This window comes from Malaclemys terrapin, chromosome 5 (genome assembly GCF_027887155.1).
Source record: "Malaclemys terrapin pileata isolate rMalTer1 chromosome 5, rMalTer1.hap1, whole genome shotgun sequence".
NCBI classification, from domain to species: domain Eukaryota; kingdom Metazoa; phylum Chordata; order Testudines; family Emydidae; genus Malaclemys; species Malaclemys terrapin.
In genome coordinates this window covers 102,123,152-102,142,656 of record NC_071509.1, presented here as the reverse complement: position 1 = coordinate 102,142,656, position 19,505 = coordinate 102,123,152, and the positions used below count along the sequence as shown (strand labels likewise).

At 42.2% G+C, this 19,505-nt stretch overlaps 1 protein-coding gene across 8 annotated transcripts in view; it reads left to right on the top strand.

Moving 5' to 3' along the window:
• Positions 1-19,505, top strand: part of PDE5A (phosphodiesterase 5A) — a 99,118-nt gene that overhangs the window by 35,705 nt on the left and 43,908 nt on the right. For 5 of the 8 annotated variants that reach the window (XM_054030694.1, XM_054030693.1, XM_054030698.1 and 2 more), the window contains exons 4-10: positions 2,357-2,428; positions 5,141-5,230; positions 6,507-6,644; positions 8,021-8,088; positions 13,328-13,436; positions 16,789-16,873; positions 17,312-17,359. In XM_054030694.1, the coding sequence (XP_053886669.1) occupies positions 2,357-2,428; positions 5,141-5,230; positions 6,507-6,644; positions 8,021-8,088; positions 13,328-13,436; positions 16,789-16,873; positions 17,312-17,359 (610 nt within the window). The remainder of the gene's footprint in view (positions 1-2,356; positions 2,429-5,140; positions 5,231-6,506; positions 6,645-8,020; positions 8,089-13,327; positions 13,437-16,788; positions 16,874-17,311; positions 17,360-19,505) is intronic. The other 3 variants (XM_054030697.1, XM_054030696.1, XM_054030701.1) reach the window with 1 other exon arrangement.

Below are 19,505 nucleotides of genomic sequence, written 5' to 3'. Positions count from 1 at the left end.
TCACTTGCCACCTGTATTAATTGATAAAAATTGCATTAGCATTTGAAATAAATTCAATTTTCTTCAGGTCTAGTGCTGCCTACAGAATGCTGTTAGTCAAAGAGTGTCTGAACATGCCCCGGGAGGTATTCGGTGGGAGGTGAGAGCATTCAGCACCCCCAGGAGACATGCTGTGGCTTGTCGAATTACTTAAAATTTCCACCATGTTTTGAGCAAACACTCTGCTCTTCCAGGTTCATTCTGCACCTTTTATCTAAATAAGCACACTGCATCAAAGGGTCACTTTTGGGGCTGAATTTCTTCTCTCCAGTAGGTTCCAAAAATATGAGAAATTCAGATCTTAATTGACTTCCCTGGAGGATTATTTTCTGTATTCTAAGAAGTAAAGTTTTAATCTCACCATCGAGAGAGAGTTCTATTAGGAAACTTGAAATCAGAAATTCCCCTTTTTTGTATACAAAAAAGATTCAGTTAGGAATTTAAAGTAACTTGAAGTTAAACAAGCTTTTATAAGAATTCATCCTAGCAGGAAATACAGCTGGTCTGTTGATTTCTGTAATCATTTCAGAGATTACAACAGAAAGTATTTTTCTGGTTAAAGCAACAAGGAGTTTTTACTATCTGGGGAGTGACCTGATATATGCAGATTATATGATATGTAGAGGATCTTTATGTGAGGCCAGTTGGATGTTCATTCTAATGCCTTTGATAAGACAACAAAATATCTGAAAGTTAGGACACTGGTTATGTCCAGAGCTCTAGTGAATAAGGGTATCAAACATGGACTCAGGTGACCTGGGTTCAATTCCTAGATGAGTCATAGACTTTCTCTGTGGCCTTAGGCCTGTCACTTATCTATCCTGTACCTGAGTTCCCCATCTGCAAAATGGGGTACTTCCCATGGCAGCTATGAGAGTGTAATCCATTAATTGTGAGGTGCCCAGACACTATGGTAGTGAGGTACGTGGATAGAGTGCAATATTCACAGTGTTAACAGAGGAAATATATCTTTGTTAGGGTGCCTGCTTAATATATTTTTAGGAAAAGCCTAACTTTTAAAAAATTCCTTAGTTTGAAGAATAAATGTGAATCCAGTAAGAATATTACATATGTATTATATTTATAATCCTTGTTTATCATCAAGAAAAAATCCACATTAGCAAATTATTTGGGTACAAATTGGGGAAAATACATTCAGATTCTAAGAACAAAATCCTGGACTCTACCAACAGCCCCAGGAAACAGGGGCTCCACCTCAAAAAACAGCAGAGTTACTCCCAGGCCACTACTACAGGCTTGTGGTTGAAGAAGTGCCGGTAGCTGTTGTTACTCCCTGGGAATAGCTTGGTTCTGTGTAATCATGGATCTACTCTCCTCCTCTTCCTCAGACCTATCCCTATCTCATCTCAACAAACCCCTTGTGTGCTGACCTATAAGGGGTCCTCACCGAGCACAGAGTGCAGACCCCCTGCACAGGCTACTTACCACCAGCATCTCAACTCCCAAGTAGTAGATTCCATTGTATTCAAGGCCTTCCATGGCTGCAGAGGATTTGCCCCATAGGGACTAGGGCCATGCTTCAGCAAGGTACAACAATATGTGCCTATCTTTAAGCACCTGAGCAGTTCCACTGAAGTCACTGTGACTACTCACATACCTAAGCTATGCAGGTGCGTACATATCTTGTTGAAGTGGGGCCTAGTCTAGTACAATTTAAATCAGCTACATCAACACAATATTTAGTCAGCCTCAAAAGTAAGTTAAAAAGTAGTTTTGAGTACTGCACCTGCCTCTGAATCCTATTGGTAATTTTTGTGGCAATCACATTTTCTTATTTTAAAAAATGTTTTTTATTATTATTTATTATCATCATTTGTCTTGTGGTAGCACAGATGAGTCCCAGCCCTGGACCAGGACCATGTGCCAGGTGCTGTACAAACACAGAACAAAAAGATGGTCCCACTCTCTTGTGTGAAAGACCCAGACAAACAAACTGAGTGACTGAGTATGGAAAATGTCATCAAGTGCACAAAGTAAAGAAACTGGCTAATATGGGGAAAATGTCTACACTCTTTCTATTATAGCAATCTTAGGTGTCAGTAACAATAGTAGGTAAAAACATTCAATCCAGTAGTACAATTTTTTTAGTTGAGAACATCCAATACTAAAGAGCTAGTCAGTAATTTATAAAAATAAATAAATGAAAACCGTAGACCCAACTCTCAAACTAGCCAAATGTTGAGTGTAAAAGTACCTGTAATCAGCGCTTGTCATCTTCTTTAAATATTGCTTTCCAGACAGTGCAGAGGCAAACTCCTCTTGATTACCTAACTCTTCTTTATTTTCATTGCATTAGGTTGTTGGTGTGGCTCAAGCTATCAATAAGAAATCTGGAATTGGTGGGATATTCACAGAGCAAGATGAAAAGGTATAAGGGATGTGGAGAGAGAGAGAGAGTGTGTGTGTGTGTGTATATATATATATATATATATATATATATATATCAGTGGTTTTCTTTTATGACAGCTAGAAATCTTGATGTTATCCAAACTGCACTAATCTTTGAATAAATAAAAAATGAAACTATAATTCTTTCTGCATTGCAGAAATGTCAGTGTGAATCAGTTTAATTTCTGGGTCAGTTTGGTTTCTCTCTTCTATTAGGATTCACAATGTTTCCGTGCTTTATTGAATGCATTATAAAGGGGTGTAGGCTTAACAGCTAGTAGTTGAAGTCACCTTATCTCAAAGGAATGTCACAATGGGCACTCAGTAGCAGCTTAACATTAAAACTAAAAAGCTTGCCAAGCAGCTTTTAAAATTACTACATAACTTAATTTCTGTGTACACTAGTTGTAGAAAGAAATAAAGCACTGCATAAATTACAGTCATGTCTGACATAATCAGTAGTGCAGAAAGCACATAGATTCTGAACTCTCACATTGCAGGCACTTTCAGAATGCTCTCAGACTTAACATGCAAACTGTGGTGCACCACGAAAGGCCAAAGAAGTTGACTTAAGCCTTGGCAATAACAAAGTAAGAATTTACTCCTTCCCTGTTCCAATGGAATGCAAATGAACATCTGCAGGACATCAGAATTAATCCCTTTCCTGAAGAGAAACAGCTCTTGGCTTCGCTACTTAAGCAAGATTTGATTTCCACTTTTAAAAATATTTAATTCCTTATATACTAGATGCTCATTTTGTGTGTTCAGTTTTTAATGGTGAGATTTTAGTTGGGTTGGTTCCCCAAAACTGCTTCTTATTCCAGTACAGTTCTACCAGGATAAAACATGAAGATCAATCATTTGTTTCTAAAAAAGATGGGAGATTCCTGATGAAATGGCAATAAGAGATCAAGACCAACCAAAGAAAACATTTTATGTATGATTACCAAAAATAACCTTCAACATACCAATTACTACCACAAAGTGAAAACAAAAAACTGCAATGTGTATATCTTTGTTTAGATTTCAAGGGTTTTTTGTTTTGTTTTTTTTCCAATGCTTAAATTTAATTGGGAGTATTATTCCTGAGGGCATTCTGCACCAAAAAAAATAAAAATTCTGTGTACTATATTTTAAAATTCTGCAAATTTTATTTGTCAAATAAATGTGGAGGCTCCAGCATGGCATTGGGGAGCACAGGCCACTGGCTGCACAGAGGTGGGAGATCACTGTGCAGCTCCCCCCCCAGGACATGGACTCAGCAGTGAGGCTGCACCCAACCCTGACACAGTGCAAGGACCAGAAACACCTCAGGGCCCTGCCCTTCCATGTGGGCAGGCAAGCTCAGCAAGGCAGGATTCAAGTGTTGGGGGATCCAGGTGTGGTTTGAGAGGGTTCTGTGTGGTGCAGTCTGGGTGCGGGCAGCTCAGTGGAGGATCTGGGTTTGGGGGTAGGGGATCTGAATGCACAGGGGCTTGTTGGGGGGTTCTGGGTGCAATGGCAATGGGACTCTGCAGGGGGTCCAGATGAAGGTGGTTGGGACTCAGTGCATGGGGGGTGGGGATCTGGGTGCGGTGGGAATAGAGCTTGTCAGGGGGGTCTGGGTGTGGGAGGCTCAGTGCGGGATCCACATGCTGGGGGAGTGGGGCTCCAGGTGCAGCTGGTTGGAGCTTGGTGGGGTGGGGATTTGGGTGCGGGTGGCTTGTTAGGGTAGTCCAGGTGCAGAGGGAATGGGGCTTATCAGGGTGGGTTCTGAGTGCAGGGGGGTGAGGCTTAGCAGGAGGGTCTGGGTATGAGTGGGTCTGGATGCATGGGGGTTGGGCAGATGGGAGAGCAGCTCCCTGTATAGGGTTCCCTCCCTCTGCAGCTAAGGAGCTATAGGCTCAGGAAGCGGGGTGAGGGGGAAGTTTGCAGAGCTTCCTGCAGCCCGGGGAGAAATCTGGGGGTGGGTCTGACCCAGGCCCAGATGCCATGCAGGGAAAGAGGAAGTCCTGTATTCACAAGCCCAGTCGGGACTAGCAGCGGGGGGCCAGTGGCTTGGCTCGGGCTCGGCCAGGAGAGGGCCTTCAGGTATGGGGGGCCGACGGCTCGGCCCAGTGCTGGGGCCGGCCCGGTGCTGTGATGGGGGCCAGCGGCTCAGCCAGGAGAGGGCCTTCAGGGGCTGGGGGGCTGGGGGCTTGGCTCAACCGGGGTGGGGAGGGAAAGGTGGCTTGGCCCAGTGTGGCTGGGATGGGTGGGCCGGGGCTCCTCTGGTCGCGGGGGACCCCTCAGGGCTTCTCCTGTTGCCGAGGGTGGGGGGGCCCTCAGGGCTCTGTCATGCAGGGGAGCGGGGGCCTTGGGCAGAAGGGGTGGAGTCAGCGTGCTAATCTCCCCAAAGCAGGGGTTCACCCGCCACCCATGATGGGAGGGCTACTGCATAAGTTGCACAGATAATAAGGCACATACCAAAGACCATTGTTTCTTCTTTCTGTGTATTTACAGGTTGACCAAAAAACTGTACTGCCAGAGTTCTGGCCATAGCCAGGATGATTTGATGGACTTTTATTAAAAGATGTAAACAAACATATTTATATTGAAGCTGAAAGCTTGGAAAGAGAAAATAATAAAAACCTAGTTCTTCAGACACATTAAGTGAGCATTTTGGATGTGAAAATACAACCTTGTTAGAAACATTTAATTATCTGTTTTTCAGGATTTTGCTGCTTATCTGGCATTTTGTGGAATCGTTCTTCACAATGCTCAGCTATATGAGACATCACTGCTTGAAAACAGGCGTAACCAGGTATGTCCAACAGGTTTATTCTAGCCTGGGATGTGGCATTTGTGATGGGCAGGTAGTAGTTAATGCTTGTTATCTACAGCTTCTGGCTTTCACCATATGGTAGATGTTCCTTGCATATGTTAATTATTTATTTGTCTCTTTGTGGGACTTCCTGTGCCTCTCTATTAAAACCCTAGTACCAGCTGTCCTGCATAATGGGCTGGCAGCAGAATATTAAGTAAATTTCAGATTTTTTTAAAATTAATGCTTAAATTTAATTGGGAGCATGCTGCTTTAATACTTCATCTAGAGAGTTATTCCTGGACTCTGCACCTTGTGGAGGGCTGTGCATAAATACCTATAAATTTCTTCCCCATCAGTATCCTGGGTTGTGCATAAAGTCAGAATGTGTCTTGTTGCATGTGCATGTTCCAGAGTGTGAGGCTTATATAGCTCAAGCATTTCTGCCAAAGTTATTCTCATTCAGCCTGTTAGACTCCCTTACACCCACAAACAATCACTTACGGTATCTGCAGCAACAGTGGAAAGCAGAGCTGATCTTTCTGTGTGTTTCTAATTGTGCATCTTACAGCCATCCTCTTTGTTAAAGAGTTATTTATACCACTGCTATTTATTGAGGAAAGTATCTGGATCCACCACACTCAATATGAAAAAAGGTGTGTAGAGGCAAATGGGCAGAAACTGTTCCAAAGATTTCCAGCAGGGTAGAATTTCAAAGTTGTTCCTTGAGTTTACAGATCAATAAACGTGTCAGGCTAGATTCTCAGACCTGGTTCCATACCCTTCTTGCCACCTGAGCGGGGAGCAGGTGATATAATCTGGCCACATCTGGCTGGTTGAGAATTCTCCCAGCAGCATCTCCTAAATCTATCAGGCTATAGTTGGATACTGTATCTAGCTAGCTACACTCTTTGCCTCTCTCATCAAAGGTGTTCACAATGGATGCCATTAATGACATCCCACATAGCCTGTTGCCCTGCAAAAACTTAAATTAAAAGGGATAGCTCAGTGGTTTGAGCATTGGCCTGCTAAACTCAGGGTTGTGAGTTTAATCTTTGAGGGAGCCATTTAGAGATCGGGGGCAAAAATCTGTCTGGGGATTGGTCCTGCTTTGAGCAGGGGGTTGGACTAGATGACCTCCTGAGATCCCTTTCAACCCTGATATTCTATGACCAAAGTTATCAGACTGGGGAAAAAAATCCAAGGGGCTAATAAATATAATTATCATTTAACTCCTAGTTATTAGAATTTTCACAAAGGGTTTCTTTTTGTCCAGGTGCTTCTTGATCTTGCTAGCTTGATTTTTGAAGAGCAACAATCTTTGGAAGTAATTTTGAAGAAGATAGCTGCAACTATAATCTCCTTCATGCAGGTGCAGAGGTGCACCATTTTCATAGTAGATGAAGATTGCACTGTGAGTATCAAGTGTGACTTTGTTTAAAGGGAGTAATGCTCTTGTTCTTTAGAGGCCCCTGGGGTGAGATTCTCTATTTCCCTCCTCCATTTTGATTTGGTCACATTTTACACCCACTTTGCACAATTTAAATTATTACATAAGTGCAAGGAACCGGAGAATCAGGCCTCCACTGTAAAGAAGAGGGAAGACAGAAAGGCAATGGTTGCAGTGTACTCTTTGGTTCACAGTAGCAGATTCCTTCTGTCCACACTTCCTTTTACTAGCCTTCCACACTGATCCACTATTTTCTTCTCCCAGTCTCATGCCTCCTCACCTCTGTTTGTATGATATCCTTTCAGTTTGGATGTCAATTCATTGGGGCAGGACCTCTAACTGGGTCAGATTCTGTGGTTTGGTTCAGCCATTTTGCACTGCTGGCTGGTGTAATCTGTCCCTCAGGTCATCTGAACCATCCCAGAGAGGATCACCTCCAGGGTTAGTATATTCCTCCCATGACAGAGAGCTGACATGGGTTGTTGCATCACTCACTCACTCTGCGGCTGGTATAGCAGGGAAAAGGGGAGTGGCCGGAGGAAGAATGATGTGGCCAAAACCAGCTGCTCTAAATGAGACCTTGGCTTCACTTTTGGGCCCTTTGTGGCCATTGCAGCCCAACATTAGTTAGAGCATCCCTTGCATAAAGCTCAGGAGAAACTGCCTTGCAGAGCAGTACTAGCATCACAGGAATGCAAAAGAGAGATTTATGTCACCTATGCTCCCATTTGCATACGCACTCTCACACACACATGCTCTGGGTCTGGCCCAGTTCCTCTCTGTGCCTCAATTTCTCATCTATACAATGGGGATAATGATAATTCCCTGCCTCACAGGGGTATGTGAGAATAAATTCATTGGTGTTTGCAAAATGCTCGGATACTACAGTGACAAGAAGCCATAAGGAGATCTAACAATACATTTAAGGCTTATTGTTGCTCCTGGGACTCTCCACATCCAAGCAAAGTGACATGACTGAGGTTGATCACAAATACACTCTTAGTCTGGAGTTGGGTAAATGTTAGAATAGACTCTTAGCTCTGGAGCTAACTGTTAGCAATTTGTAAACATGCCTGCCCTCACTTGGGGTGAATGTTCCCTGGAGATGCAAGGGTTTTCAGTGACACGGGGAAGTTAAATTTCCCTGTTCTGGGCCAGAATTGGTATGGGGTGGGCGGGGGGAGGGAGTGTAAAATACAAGGATTTCTCTCTTTCTCCCTCAAGGCAGACTCAGTATAAATAATTGCAGCTGACTTTCTCCTTATTACTATTGTTATTGTTAATCAGGATTACGAATATTACTAGTTTCCATCCAATAAGAATCCTTTTTGTATTTGTAGGAGTCATTTTCTAGGGTGTTTCACATGGAGTTTGAGGAATTAGACGATTCAGCTGATGTCCTGAAGAGGTAAAACAACTTGATCTGAATTTCTGTTCATTATAGGCAAATGGAAATGACTGAAGAGACTTTGCTTTTAATAACTTTTCATGACAAATAACTTCAATAAATAGAATTAGGCAGTGCATTATTATCTACTGTAGGCTTTTACCCTGAGATATGCATGCACTGTTCCCATTGGTCTCAGCAGAGTTGGTCACACAGTTGTGTCTGAAGGCAGCTTTGTTTAATTTTCTTCATTTCATGCGGTGTTTTCGAAGTTAAAGGCTCCTGGACAATGTGTGCTCTATACCTTTTTCCTACACTGTGCTATTAACTATCTCCCCAAAAGCTTGTTAGCCTTCATTTTAAATGTAATTGTTTTAGATTTTGATAACAGTTTTAACAGCACAAGCATTTTCTTCCAAAGAAAGAGAAATTAAAGCAATACAGAAAATTACACCACCCAGCACAACCAACTTTCAATGGCCCCAGAGTATGGCTCCCATAGCCTCCTAAACATGGCTCTAAGCACACAATGGGAAGTATGGCACATTAATGCAGCCTTTTTCTGTCGATATAGAAGGGATGTGAACCGAGAGGAGCATACAGGGCTCTCCCATGCCACCCTTTACTTGTCCTGTCCTGCTCTGCAGAGACCAGCAGAAGGATCATTGGTAGTAATCAGCAGTATGTGAGCCAGAGTACACTGTACCATTGGCTACTGTCCTATGCTGCGTGCATACAATGTCATTCTCCAGTTATAGAGCCTTTACAGAAATATTGCCACCCTGCCACGTAGTGGAATGCCTTGCTAGCTTACATTTCAAGCAGGGCAAGTATCGGACCCTTAGGAAAAACCTAAGATTTTTGGGGGTAGTTTTAAATGCTGAAAATAATCTAGAAAATGAAGTTCGAATGTTGCAGCTAAAATGTCACATAAACAAAATATTTTCATATAGACTTTCAGTATTAGGGGGGAAAAGTCCAATATTAAATCAGTTTCATTCCACTGCATAGTTTTTGTGAGTTCTTAATAATTTAGTATCCTAGGAGTTCTGGTTAGGCCTTAAATTCTGATTATTTGGCTTTGTATAACAGCGGCACCTACTGGCTGAACATGTATTATTACTATTATTTTATTATTATTATTTATTAAAAAAAATTGCAATAGTCCCCAGTGACCTCAATCAAGGTTACACCCCACTGTGCTATCATCATCATCATGTTCCTATTACGCCTCCGGCATTTAGGATAGTGACGAAGCTCCTCCATTCCTGTCTATTTCTGGCAAGTCTTTCAATGGTTCCCCAGCTGTGCCCCAGGTTTTTCAGCTCGGCTTCCACAGCTCTTTGCCATGTTGTTTTTGGGCGGCCTTGTTTTCGCTTGTCTTCAGGTGTCCACCTTATTGCTACTCTGGAGATGGAATCAGTTTCCATCCGAAGCACATGACCGATCCATCTCCAATGCCTCCTGGCAATGATGGTGCTCAGATCCTCTTGGCTGCACTGTGTCAATAGATCTTGGTTTGGAATTATTCTGGGCCAAAAGATATGGAGGTGCTAGGCCAGAGGTAGGCAAACTACAGCCACATCCGGCCCGCGGGACTGTCCTGCCCAGCCCCCGTGCTCCTGGCCAGGAGGCTCGCCGCCCCCCCCACCCCAGCTTGCTCGCTCTGCTGCCGGCGCAATGCTTGCCTGGGCAGCAGGACTGTGAGCTCCTGGGGAAGCACAGCTGCAGAGCCTGGCCTGACCCGGTCTCTGTGCTGTGTGGTGGCAGTGGCTCCAGCTGGGCGGCTGTAGAGCTGCCAGCCACCGGTGTTCCAGGCAGCACGGTAAGGGGGCAGGGAGCATTGCGGGGGGGGAGGTTGGATAGAGGGCAGGGAAGTTTGGGGGTGGTGGTCAGGGTCGGGGGTGTGGATAGGGGTTGGGGTGATCGGGGGTGGAACAGGGGATTGAATGGGGGCAGGGGTCCCGGGGGGGCAGTCAGGAAGGAGGGGGGGGTTGGATGGGGTGGCAAGGGGCACTCAGGGGCAGGGTTTTGGGGGCAGTCAGGGCAAAGGGAGAAGGGGTGGTTGGATGGGTCAGCGGGAGTCTGGGGGAGGTCAGAGGACAGGGAGCAGGGGTGTGTGGATGAGGGAGCGGGGGTGTGTGGATGAGGCAGGGTCCTAGAGGGGCCATCAGGGAACGGGGGGTTGGATGGGACAGGAGTCCTGGGGGGGGTCAGATAGGAAGTGGGAGCCAGGCCACAACCCCCTCCCCTAACCGGCCCTCCATACAATTTACAAAACCTGATGCGGCCCTCAGGCCAAAAAGTTTGCCCGCCCCATGCTAGCCACTGTACAAATACACAAGATAACATGATCCTTGCCACAACAAGCTTATAAATATGGCCCTGATCCTGCAAAGACTTAAGTGTGTGTGTAACTTTAGGCATACAAATAGTCCCTTGAAATCAATCAGGGACTACTCATGTACCTAAAGTTACATACATACTTACATCTTTGTAGGGTCACAGCTTAAGAAAGAGCTTGCAGCCTACGAATAGCTGTACCTAAAGACTATCCTGTAGGTCTGTGCAGATGTACAAAAAGCAGAAATCCAGCTCAGGTAGGCACAAACCTCTAGTCTAGAATTTACCTGTGAAAACTATTCATGAGAAGTGTGAACAGCTCTGCTCAGTTGTAGAGCAGGCAATAATCATTGCATAAGCCATCTGTATTTAATTAATGCTGTACTTTTAATCAAAGGATCTCAAAGTACTTTACAAAGGTGGGTAAGTATTATTCCCATTTTATAGGTAGGGAAACTGAGGCACAAGGTGGTGATTGGCAGAATCAGGACTAGAATCCAGCATCCTGACCTCCAAGCCCCTTTTGCAATAACTTCAGGAGACCATTCACTTAATTATTCAATCTGGGTAAAAAGAAAAGACAGAGGCAATAACTGGATTAATGTGCCCACATTAAATAGATTCTGAATTTAACCTCAGTCAAAGAATCTGTACATAAAATGCTGGAATATCATCCATTCTCTAACTTTTTCTATTTATTACAAAAATGTTATTTCATGTAGCACTGAGGGCTGACTTTTCAAAAGAGATTAAAAAAAAGAGATTAAGTTGTACAGAGGGCACACTATTGGATATGCAACGTACAGCATCCAGTTTGAGCACTGTGTGCTCGACTGACCTCTTTTTGCTATTGATTGTTTCACATACGCAATTTTCGCACATATATTTGAAAATTCAGCCCAAAGATTCTGGCTCAAGGTGGCAAAAGATTTTGGTCTATTTGGGACTTGGACTACATGCCAGCACAAGAGAGTAAAGGGGGAATGCTTGCTTACTCCCTCCTCTAGAGCAGGTGGATGGCAAATGGGCAGGCCTTGTCTTCTTCCATTCATACTTCCCTCCTGCTTGCTGGTGCATGCTTCTGAGAGTAGTTTACTGCTTGTAGAGGCCAGCAGTGAAGTCTTCTCTCAGGCTCAGAGCAAGGGAAGCAGGGAGGGAATTTTGGTCCCCGAGTCATAATTCCTTCCCTGAAATATTCTTGGGGCAGCACAGCTAGATGCCACCCTTTATGGTGGGCTGCCTTGAAGGCTAATGCGCTAAGGTCACAGTTTCCCGGGGACATAAAAGGCACAGTGATATGCATTAGGTAGAATAAATTATTATACAAGGTACTCTCTGATACTCATCACATAATCTGTGAGCTGAGTCGTGCCCAAAATCAGGCCAGTCTTCAGAAGTGCAGGGTTTGTCCCTAAATAACAGAATTTGTTACATAAAAAAGAATGCTTTCTTGTCTTCAGTATTGTGCATGGATTCTTTGGACATGTGCATTTACATCTGAAAAATAATAGACTCCTACTCACAAGTCAAAGAGAAAATGCAGAAGCCTGATGGGAACAGGTATATCGATAGGAGATGGGTGCTCTCCCAGAATGGGTGGGGAAGGACTAGGACAAGAAGCGAAGTGCCTTAATTAAATACATAAGCACTAAGCAATTAGAAAAGAGATGATTGATTTTGTAAAGTTATTTTAGGCTCTGATTAGGCCCTGAAACAGATGTTCTGTGTCACTAACGCAATCCCCATGCAATTAATTGTTCATTCATTCATTCTAAGAGCACGTTTTACATGAACTTAAAAGCAGAAAATTCATAAATGCTGCCATCTGTTCTCAGTTGAAAAATATGTGAATTTCATCTATTATTGATTTTCTAATGTGTCAGATTTCTAGATGCATATTATTTTTGAAGTGTTCTATTTCTGTGAACACACATTCAGCTGGTTGAGGTAACATCTTTTATTGGACCAACATCATGCACCTTGCCTCTAATATCTTGGGACAGACATGGCTACAACTACATTGCATATATTCATCTGTCATTCATTTTTATCCTTCATTCTTGTAGACTACATTGATTTATTTCCTAAGTTTAGTATTTTGAATACATCTCTAACTATCCTAACATTTAAGAGTATAATTTCCTCTGGATGCTTACACAAGACATAACTAAGTTTTATGGCTTGTCTACATCGGAAAGTTGCACTGGTTTATCTCAAATAAATTTTTAAACCAATTTAGTTAAATTGGTGCAAACCCCTGTGTGGATGCTTATATTTCAATTGAAATCAGGCTTATTTCAGCTGAGCTTAAATCAGTTAGGGACAAGTTTAAACTAAACTGAAATAAGCCAAACTTAAACCAAAATGTCTGCAGAGCGGTTTGCACTAAAACAGTTAATTTTTAAACTTGAGTTATACTTGTGCAGCTTTCTCATGTAGACAAGTCCTTAGCAGAACCACAAATATGTAGATAGAACTTGTATGGATTTTAATAGAAGTCACTTGCATGCATGGAGCGCTAAATACACCTACACGTCTCCCGCGTTTCATTTGTAATTGATTAAACAAAATAAACACATGCATCAGAGATAAGGGTTATAATGTTACTCTCAGAATATTGTTAATTGTTTGGTCTTTTGTAGTGATGTGCACAGTATGGAATGGCTGGACGTTATCATCTCTGTTAGTTTAATTTAAATGAGATGTGGATATGCAAAATTGGACTGTCTGAGTCATCTAACTGTAGCACAGCCTACAATTATGTGTTGGGTTGGGTCTGTGCTTGGGAATTGATCACACCTTTCTCTTTGATTTACATATGATGATATATTTTACATTTGCTTAGAATTATTGCATGTCCCAGTGTCAGATAAAGAATACCATGAATAATATCTGTCTGTCCTTGCTGTTCCATCAGGGACTATGATGCAAACAAAATAAATTATATGTATGCTCAGTATGTCAAGAATACCATGGAGCCTCTTAATATACCAGATGTTTGCAAAGACAGAAGATTTCCCTGGACAGTAAGTGAAGTAAAGTGAAATTGAGTTTGGAATCCAATAATAAAAGACACAGATGATTTTTTGTTTACCTTTCATATATGACCAAGTCTTGTGTGTTCTACCCTTATTACTACTTTCATCGCTGTATTTACTGACTGCCAATGCTCAGAACTGTTTAAACTTAGAGGAAGATACACAGTCCCTGACCCAAGGAATTTACAAACAATACAGTTCTGACACACAGTGGGGCAGGGTGGCTAGAAGATGAATTAATCACAAAGAAAATCAGTATAAAAAAAATAAATCTAATTATACTTATTTACTAGAGAATACATGTTCCTAGGCCAAGAGAAAGAAGTATGTTCTAAGAGAGGTTTTAATGAAGTCAGGATGGAATCTTTCCACATCAATCCTGAGGATTGGTCACCACAGTTTGCTGTAAGATTTGGGAGTAGACTCAGAAGTTCTTTCTCCCACTTTTGGTCTGGGAGAGGTTAGCCATGACACAGATGTGAACTGTTTGCTTCCCGAGGAAGGTGCAACTGCACTTCTCTTCAACACCTCATGGTTCCCAGTCCGCAGGGCAGCATCGGGAAGAGCCAGCTTGTGGCAGGGTGTCCCAGAGACCACTTGGATAGAATCTGGAGATTTAGGAAGGAAGGGACAATTAGTAACAGACCAGCGTAGTGGAAAGCCCAAGCAACAACTCTAGTGCCTTGGTGTCTCTGTCAGCAAAAAGCAAACCTGTGCCTCTTACTCCCAGAACAGTGCCTGGAAAGCCGCCTGGTCTTCTTGTTACACTTTTGCAAAAGCAGGTTGGTTTATTATATCCTAATACATTTGTAGGCAGTGGATGAGGGAGAGAGTGGGAGCGGGGAGGGAGTGTATTATTGTCAGCAGATGGGCTTCCACTATACTCTCTCCCTTCTGGGGTCAAGCAGCAGGCAGGGCAGAAGGTACAATGTCCAACAAGATTGTTCCAGTAACTGGATAATAGGGGCTGCTGGAGAGCTATGCAGTGCTTCCACTTTCAGCTGTGCACAGTTTAGTCATACTGGGAGCTGAGTACTCTGCACTTTGCAGGGTAGAGCCCATGACTAGCCCCATTTAATGTCTCATGGGGGGGGTAGGGGGAGGGAAAGGGAACAAAATGGATGTCCTGGATTGGTAGACAAAGAAATAGGTGACTATTTGGCAGAAGATTTAAAATACATAAAAGAAACATTTGGGGACCAATTTCAAACAGGAGTTTGTTTAGGACAAGCCCTTTGATTTGGCAGCAGAATTTGAATTTTCTGCTCATGCAGAAATGCATTGTTCCCTGGACTCTAAATGATTTATTATGCCTAAGAAAAATGTTGACCTGCATTTACTTCTAGATACATGTGCATACATGGATAAAGAGGAAACAATAGTACTTCTGGAGAGGAATTCTGGATAATCTATTTCTTCAACACAATGACATTGAGTCCACACCTTATACTCCTTTCATATCTATTCTCCCTCCCCCCATCTCTCCAAACAATTGATCATTGGTCTATTTCTGTAAGCAGTGTGCATTGTGGGGTGCTCCAAAGTCCACTCAAGTCAAAGGAGAGACTCCATGGGCTTTGGATTAGGCCACATATGAGCATTACCTTGGGGCCATTGGTTCCCCTCCTCCAAGCACTTAACTAGCTTTCATGAAAGCCCTCCTTCAGTGTCTTTCAACTGCAATTGCTGGAGAGTTTGAAGGGAAGGAACATTTGGGACAAATAATGGTTGCAGCTTGGAAAAAAGGTTAATGGTTTAAACACTAAACAATAGGGAAATCAATGGAAGAGACAGGAGAAGAGGAAACAGAAGAGTGGCAAGAACAGAAGGAAATATTAGGGAGGGACAAAAGAGGAGAAAGTGGGAAGGAAAAATGGAGTGACAGTGGACAGAAGGGAAGGACATGCATGAAGAGGGAACAATAAGAGTAGAAAACAGAGATCTACATGGAGTAGATAGGATAATTTTCACCACTGACTCAAGTTAATGGAAAAACTTGTCAACTAACCAGGTAGAAACCTTGTGCACAGCTAACACACCTTAGAAGGGCAGCATGCAAGGTCGCACTCCAGTCCACACTGGCATAGAAAATAAAAGATGTCTATTTGTCATTTTGAGGCAAGCAAGCAAATCTTTGGTTGATTGCTGATGTTCAAAGAAGGAGAATTGATGTATGGGGATGAGAGATGAATCATGAAATCAAGGCTCCCTGACAGTTTCTTTTCTCTCCATCCCAGTTTGGGCTTTAGGACTCTCGATAACCCCCAAAGCATTATCAGCTCATTTCTCATGAGCACCCTGAATCTGTTGCAAATTGTTGCATTTATAATGATTGAGCTTACCCTTGAGTATTCAGACAGACATCCTCATACCTGTGTAACTAGACTATTGAGCAAGTGTATAAAGTGCAGCAGCAGATCTTAGAAGATACGTGTCTGTGCACCTGAGAGGAGAGTTGAGACAATAGTTGTTACCACCATAAATTAAAACATCGTAGACAAGAGCAACACAGTATAGGTCACTGTGTTCCAAACTGTGGTCCGTGGAGAGCTGGCTGGCTTCAGGGGGCTGGCGTTCCTCCTTATTTCCAGTTAATTTCACAGGTATCGAGGCTCTTAATTGCAAAGAAGTGCCTGGAGTCATATAAAGCATTACACATTACATCATCCCTTTGAACGTTTTCTACAAAGAATAGCATATGCTCTCCTACACTGTAGGCAAAATGTTCCTTTATTTGTGCAACGATCATGCCTGTAAGGCTAAAAAGAAACTAACCGAGGCAGCCAAGAATCAAAGAAACTTCAGAGCTGAAATATTAGCATGCTAATATTTTTTCCTTCCCTTATATGGAATCAGACATTGGGCCATGCTTTGTTCTTAGTTATCCCCATGAGATTCCAGTACTAGGTGTAACAGAGCAGAATTAGGTCCATTTTATTTCATTACTTAAGAATCCTCACAACTGGGGAAGTGGAGAAGGTATTTTAGAGCTCCACTAATTTCTCCTCAGCTACCCTAAGTTGAAAATCTGTCCCGCGTGTACAGTACAGTCATTTTCATTTTAATGAAAGGAACTATCATAAAATGAAAAAGTAGACCCAAATGACTGTAAATTCATCTCGAAACTTTGTTATTACTCATTTATTTATTTATTATTCCCTAGTCCCCGTTATGCTAGATGCTGCACAAACACAAATGAAGACATGGTCCCTGCCCCCAAAGAGATTATAGTTTAAGAATTACAGTTTTATAATCTGCCTTCCTTGCATGGCCTGCCAATCAGGGCTCGTGAATAGATCTCTCTGTAAGTTTTTAACTGTATTCTTTATTTGCTTAACAGAATGAAAATGCAGAAAATGTAAACCAGCACATAAAAAGTTTGCTTTGTACACCAATAAAAAATGGGAAGAAGAATAAAGTGATAGGTATTGCCATTTTAATTTGTTTACATTTCTACTTGCACACTGCATGCCTAGTCGTTACACAAAATATCATAACATGCATCTAACTGTTGTCTTTATGTGAGATAAAATGTATTGATATTATACTGCTGGTATGTAACTATGTAGGATTTTTTGGATACTTCTGTATAATTGCTATACAGAAGTATTTCTGTACTCCAGAGTAAAATCTCAGCAACATGAAATCTAAAATCATAAGAGAAAATCCTTAAGCACAATGAAATAGTTGTCATGCTTTTAATTCAGGGCCCCATCATACTCCTATCTGTCATTTTTTTTTACCTACTATAGGTGAAAAAATACCAATAACACCTCAATTATTTTTTTCTACTTTTTGTATTTATTTCCTTTGTGTGCCTGACAGCACTCTGTTGGTAATTATTTTCATGGTATTCCCTGTAGACAGTCAGAGTTCCTTGTTCTTTTTATGGGTCTTTTGGATGGCAGTAGGTAAGAGAAAAGCTTTACTTTAAAATATAAGAAAATATAAAAGCCTGAGACCCCTGGCATATAGACTAAGGGGAAGAAGATGCACCTGAAACTATTTCCACCTCTTCTTTTATATTTTATTTAGATTTCATATTGATAGTTACTTTTTAAAATTTACACATGCTCAATTAATGTAACAAATTATGTTAAAATTCCAGTCTAATCAATATTGTATTGAGGAATAGGAAGGACAGTCTATGGGATGTACTCTCTAATCATCCAGCTCCTTTGTGCCACTCAGCTGGTGCAAAGAGGCCAGAACTGATCACAACTGGTCAGCAGAAAATCCCCATGTTGGAGGGGAATGCCCAGGAGATGTAAGTGTGCTAGTGTTGAAATCTTCACCTGTCAACAACTCTTCTGGCATGGGGGTATTTTGGGGACAAGGAGTGAGCATGGTGGAGCTGCACCAGCATCAGTGGTGCAAGTTGGAGCTGCTCTAACACTCATCAGGGGTATGACAGACTGGCCTGATTACAGATCTGGAAATGGTTCTGAGGAAGCCCCCACACCCAGAGCAGGAAGCAGAGCTCAACCATAAGAGTGAAACTCTAAGGGTCAAACATGAATTTCTACTAAGTCCTTACACAGAAGAATTCTCATTGTCCTCAATGGGAGTTTGGACTGATTGATTGGAATTCACTTGGGTAAAAGCTGAGCCAAAACTAAGGAAGGGCCTCAGGAAATCCTCCATAGGCATTTCACATAGCGCTAGTCTAGACTGGGAGTAAAGATGTATTTTTAAAACAACCAACATTTTAAAACTTTAATGTGGACATAGAAAGATTTATTGTAACAGGTCAAGGCGGACTCTAGTGGGTAGCCTGGGGTTCATCTCGACTAACATACCTGTTAAAATACAGTTGGCAGTGCATATTGGGATTTTGGTAACTTGGAAGCCTTTGTATAGATTTTTGCATACAGCATACATGACTATGGGAAAATAATGGATGGGATTCTGGGTGGTACCTCTAAGAGGGATAGCACCAAACTTGCAGCCCAAGGGATGTGGGAAGCTATGGTGGTTTTAAGCTACAATGTGGGTCTTGATATAATGTAGATTGCCTTGGGGGCCTATATAAGTTATGACAGCCTCCCTATGGACTGAAGCTCTACATGTGGTGACCCTGCCCCTGATGTGTCCCTCCTGTCCCCAGCCCCGCCCCCATCACACTCTCTACTACCAGGTTTACAAGGGAGTTTACAAGAGCTATTTTCCTCAGTTCCTGCATCAGGAGAATCCTCCCCATGCCAGATCTGGGTGTTTGGAGTCCCTTTACACCACTCCAGACCTTTTAGCCAGAGTACAGGGCTCAGAGCCTGGGTGAGGACCTCACCCTAGGTATTCTTAGTCATTAAAGTCTCCGTACCATAGGCCTTTAAATATGTTTACAGTGTGAAAATTCTCTAAAAAGAAAAGTGAATCAAAGGAGAAAAAGCTAGAAAGGTAGAACGTGCATCTAATGAATGATCCAGTGACTAGGTAGTGCCAAAAGTCACTCTTCACACTCAGTACAACTTCATGAAGATCCGGCCAAGCAGCTAGATGTTACCTGTATGTCAGAATAATTCAGCCTCTATATCCTTTAGCTATTGGAACAGGCCCAAGGTAATAAATGACACTTTGTCACATTTTTCATTTAATGTTGATGTAATCTTTTAGTATAGTCTCTTACATGTTTTATTACATCTTGTTTGTTGTTTGAACAAAGCTGTAAATAGAAAATCTACTTCTATTCCCCATTACACTTGTGTAAATCTAGAGTAACTCCATTGAAATCACTGGATTTCACTTACTGATGTAACTTACTGTAAGTAAGCGGTGAATCAGTCCCAAAGAACAGAAAAATGTCTGCAAGTGGGTGAATATAACAAATATATGGTCTTGTGTAAAGTTACAACAGGTTTTATATTTCATGCAGTTATGAGATATTTCTTTAAGAAATCAATGGTTTCAATCGTAAGATGAGATAGTTGGTACTGTGTTTTGCTTGGTGAGTACAATTGTATAATCCTTTCATGGGCGCCACATAGCTCCAGATTTTGTCTCACTTCTTTCTGCTGTTTCTCCCATTTAATGTAAGCATCTCCATTACTGCTGTAGGTC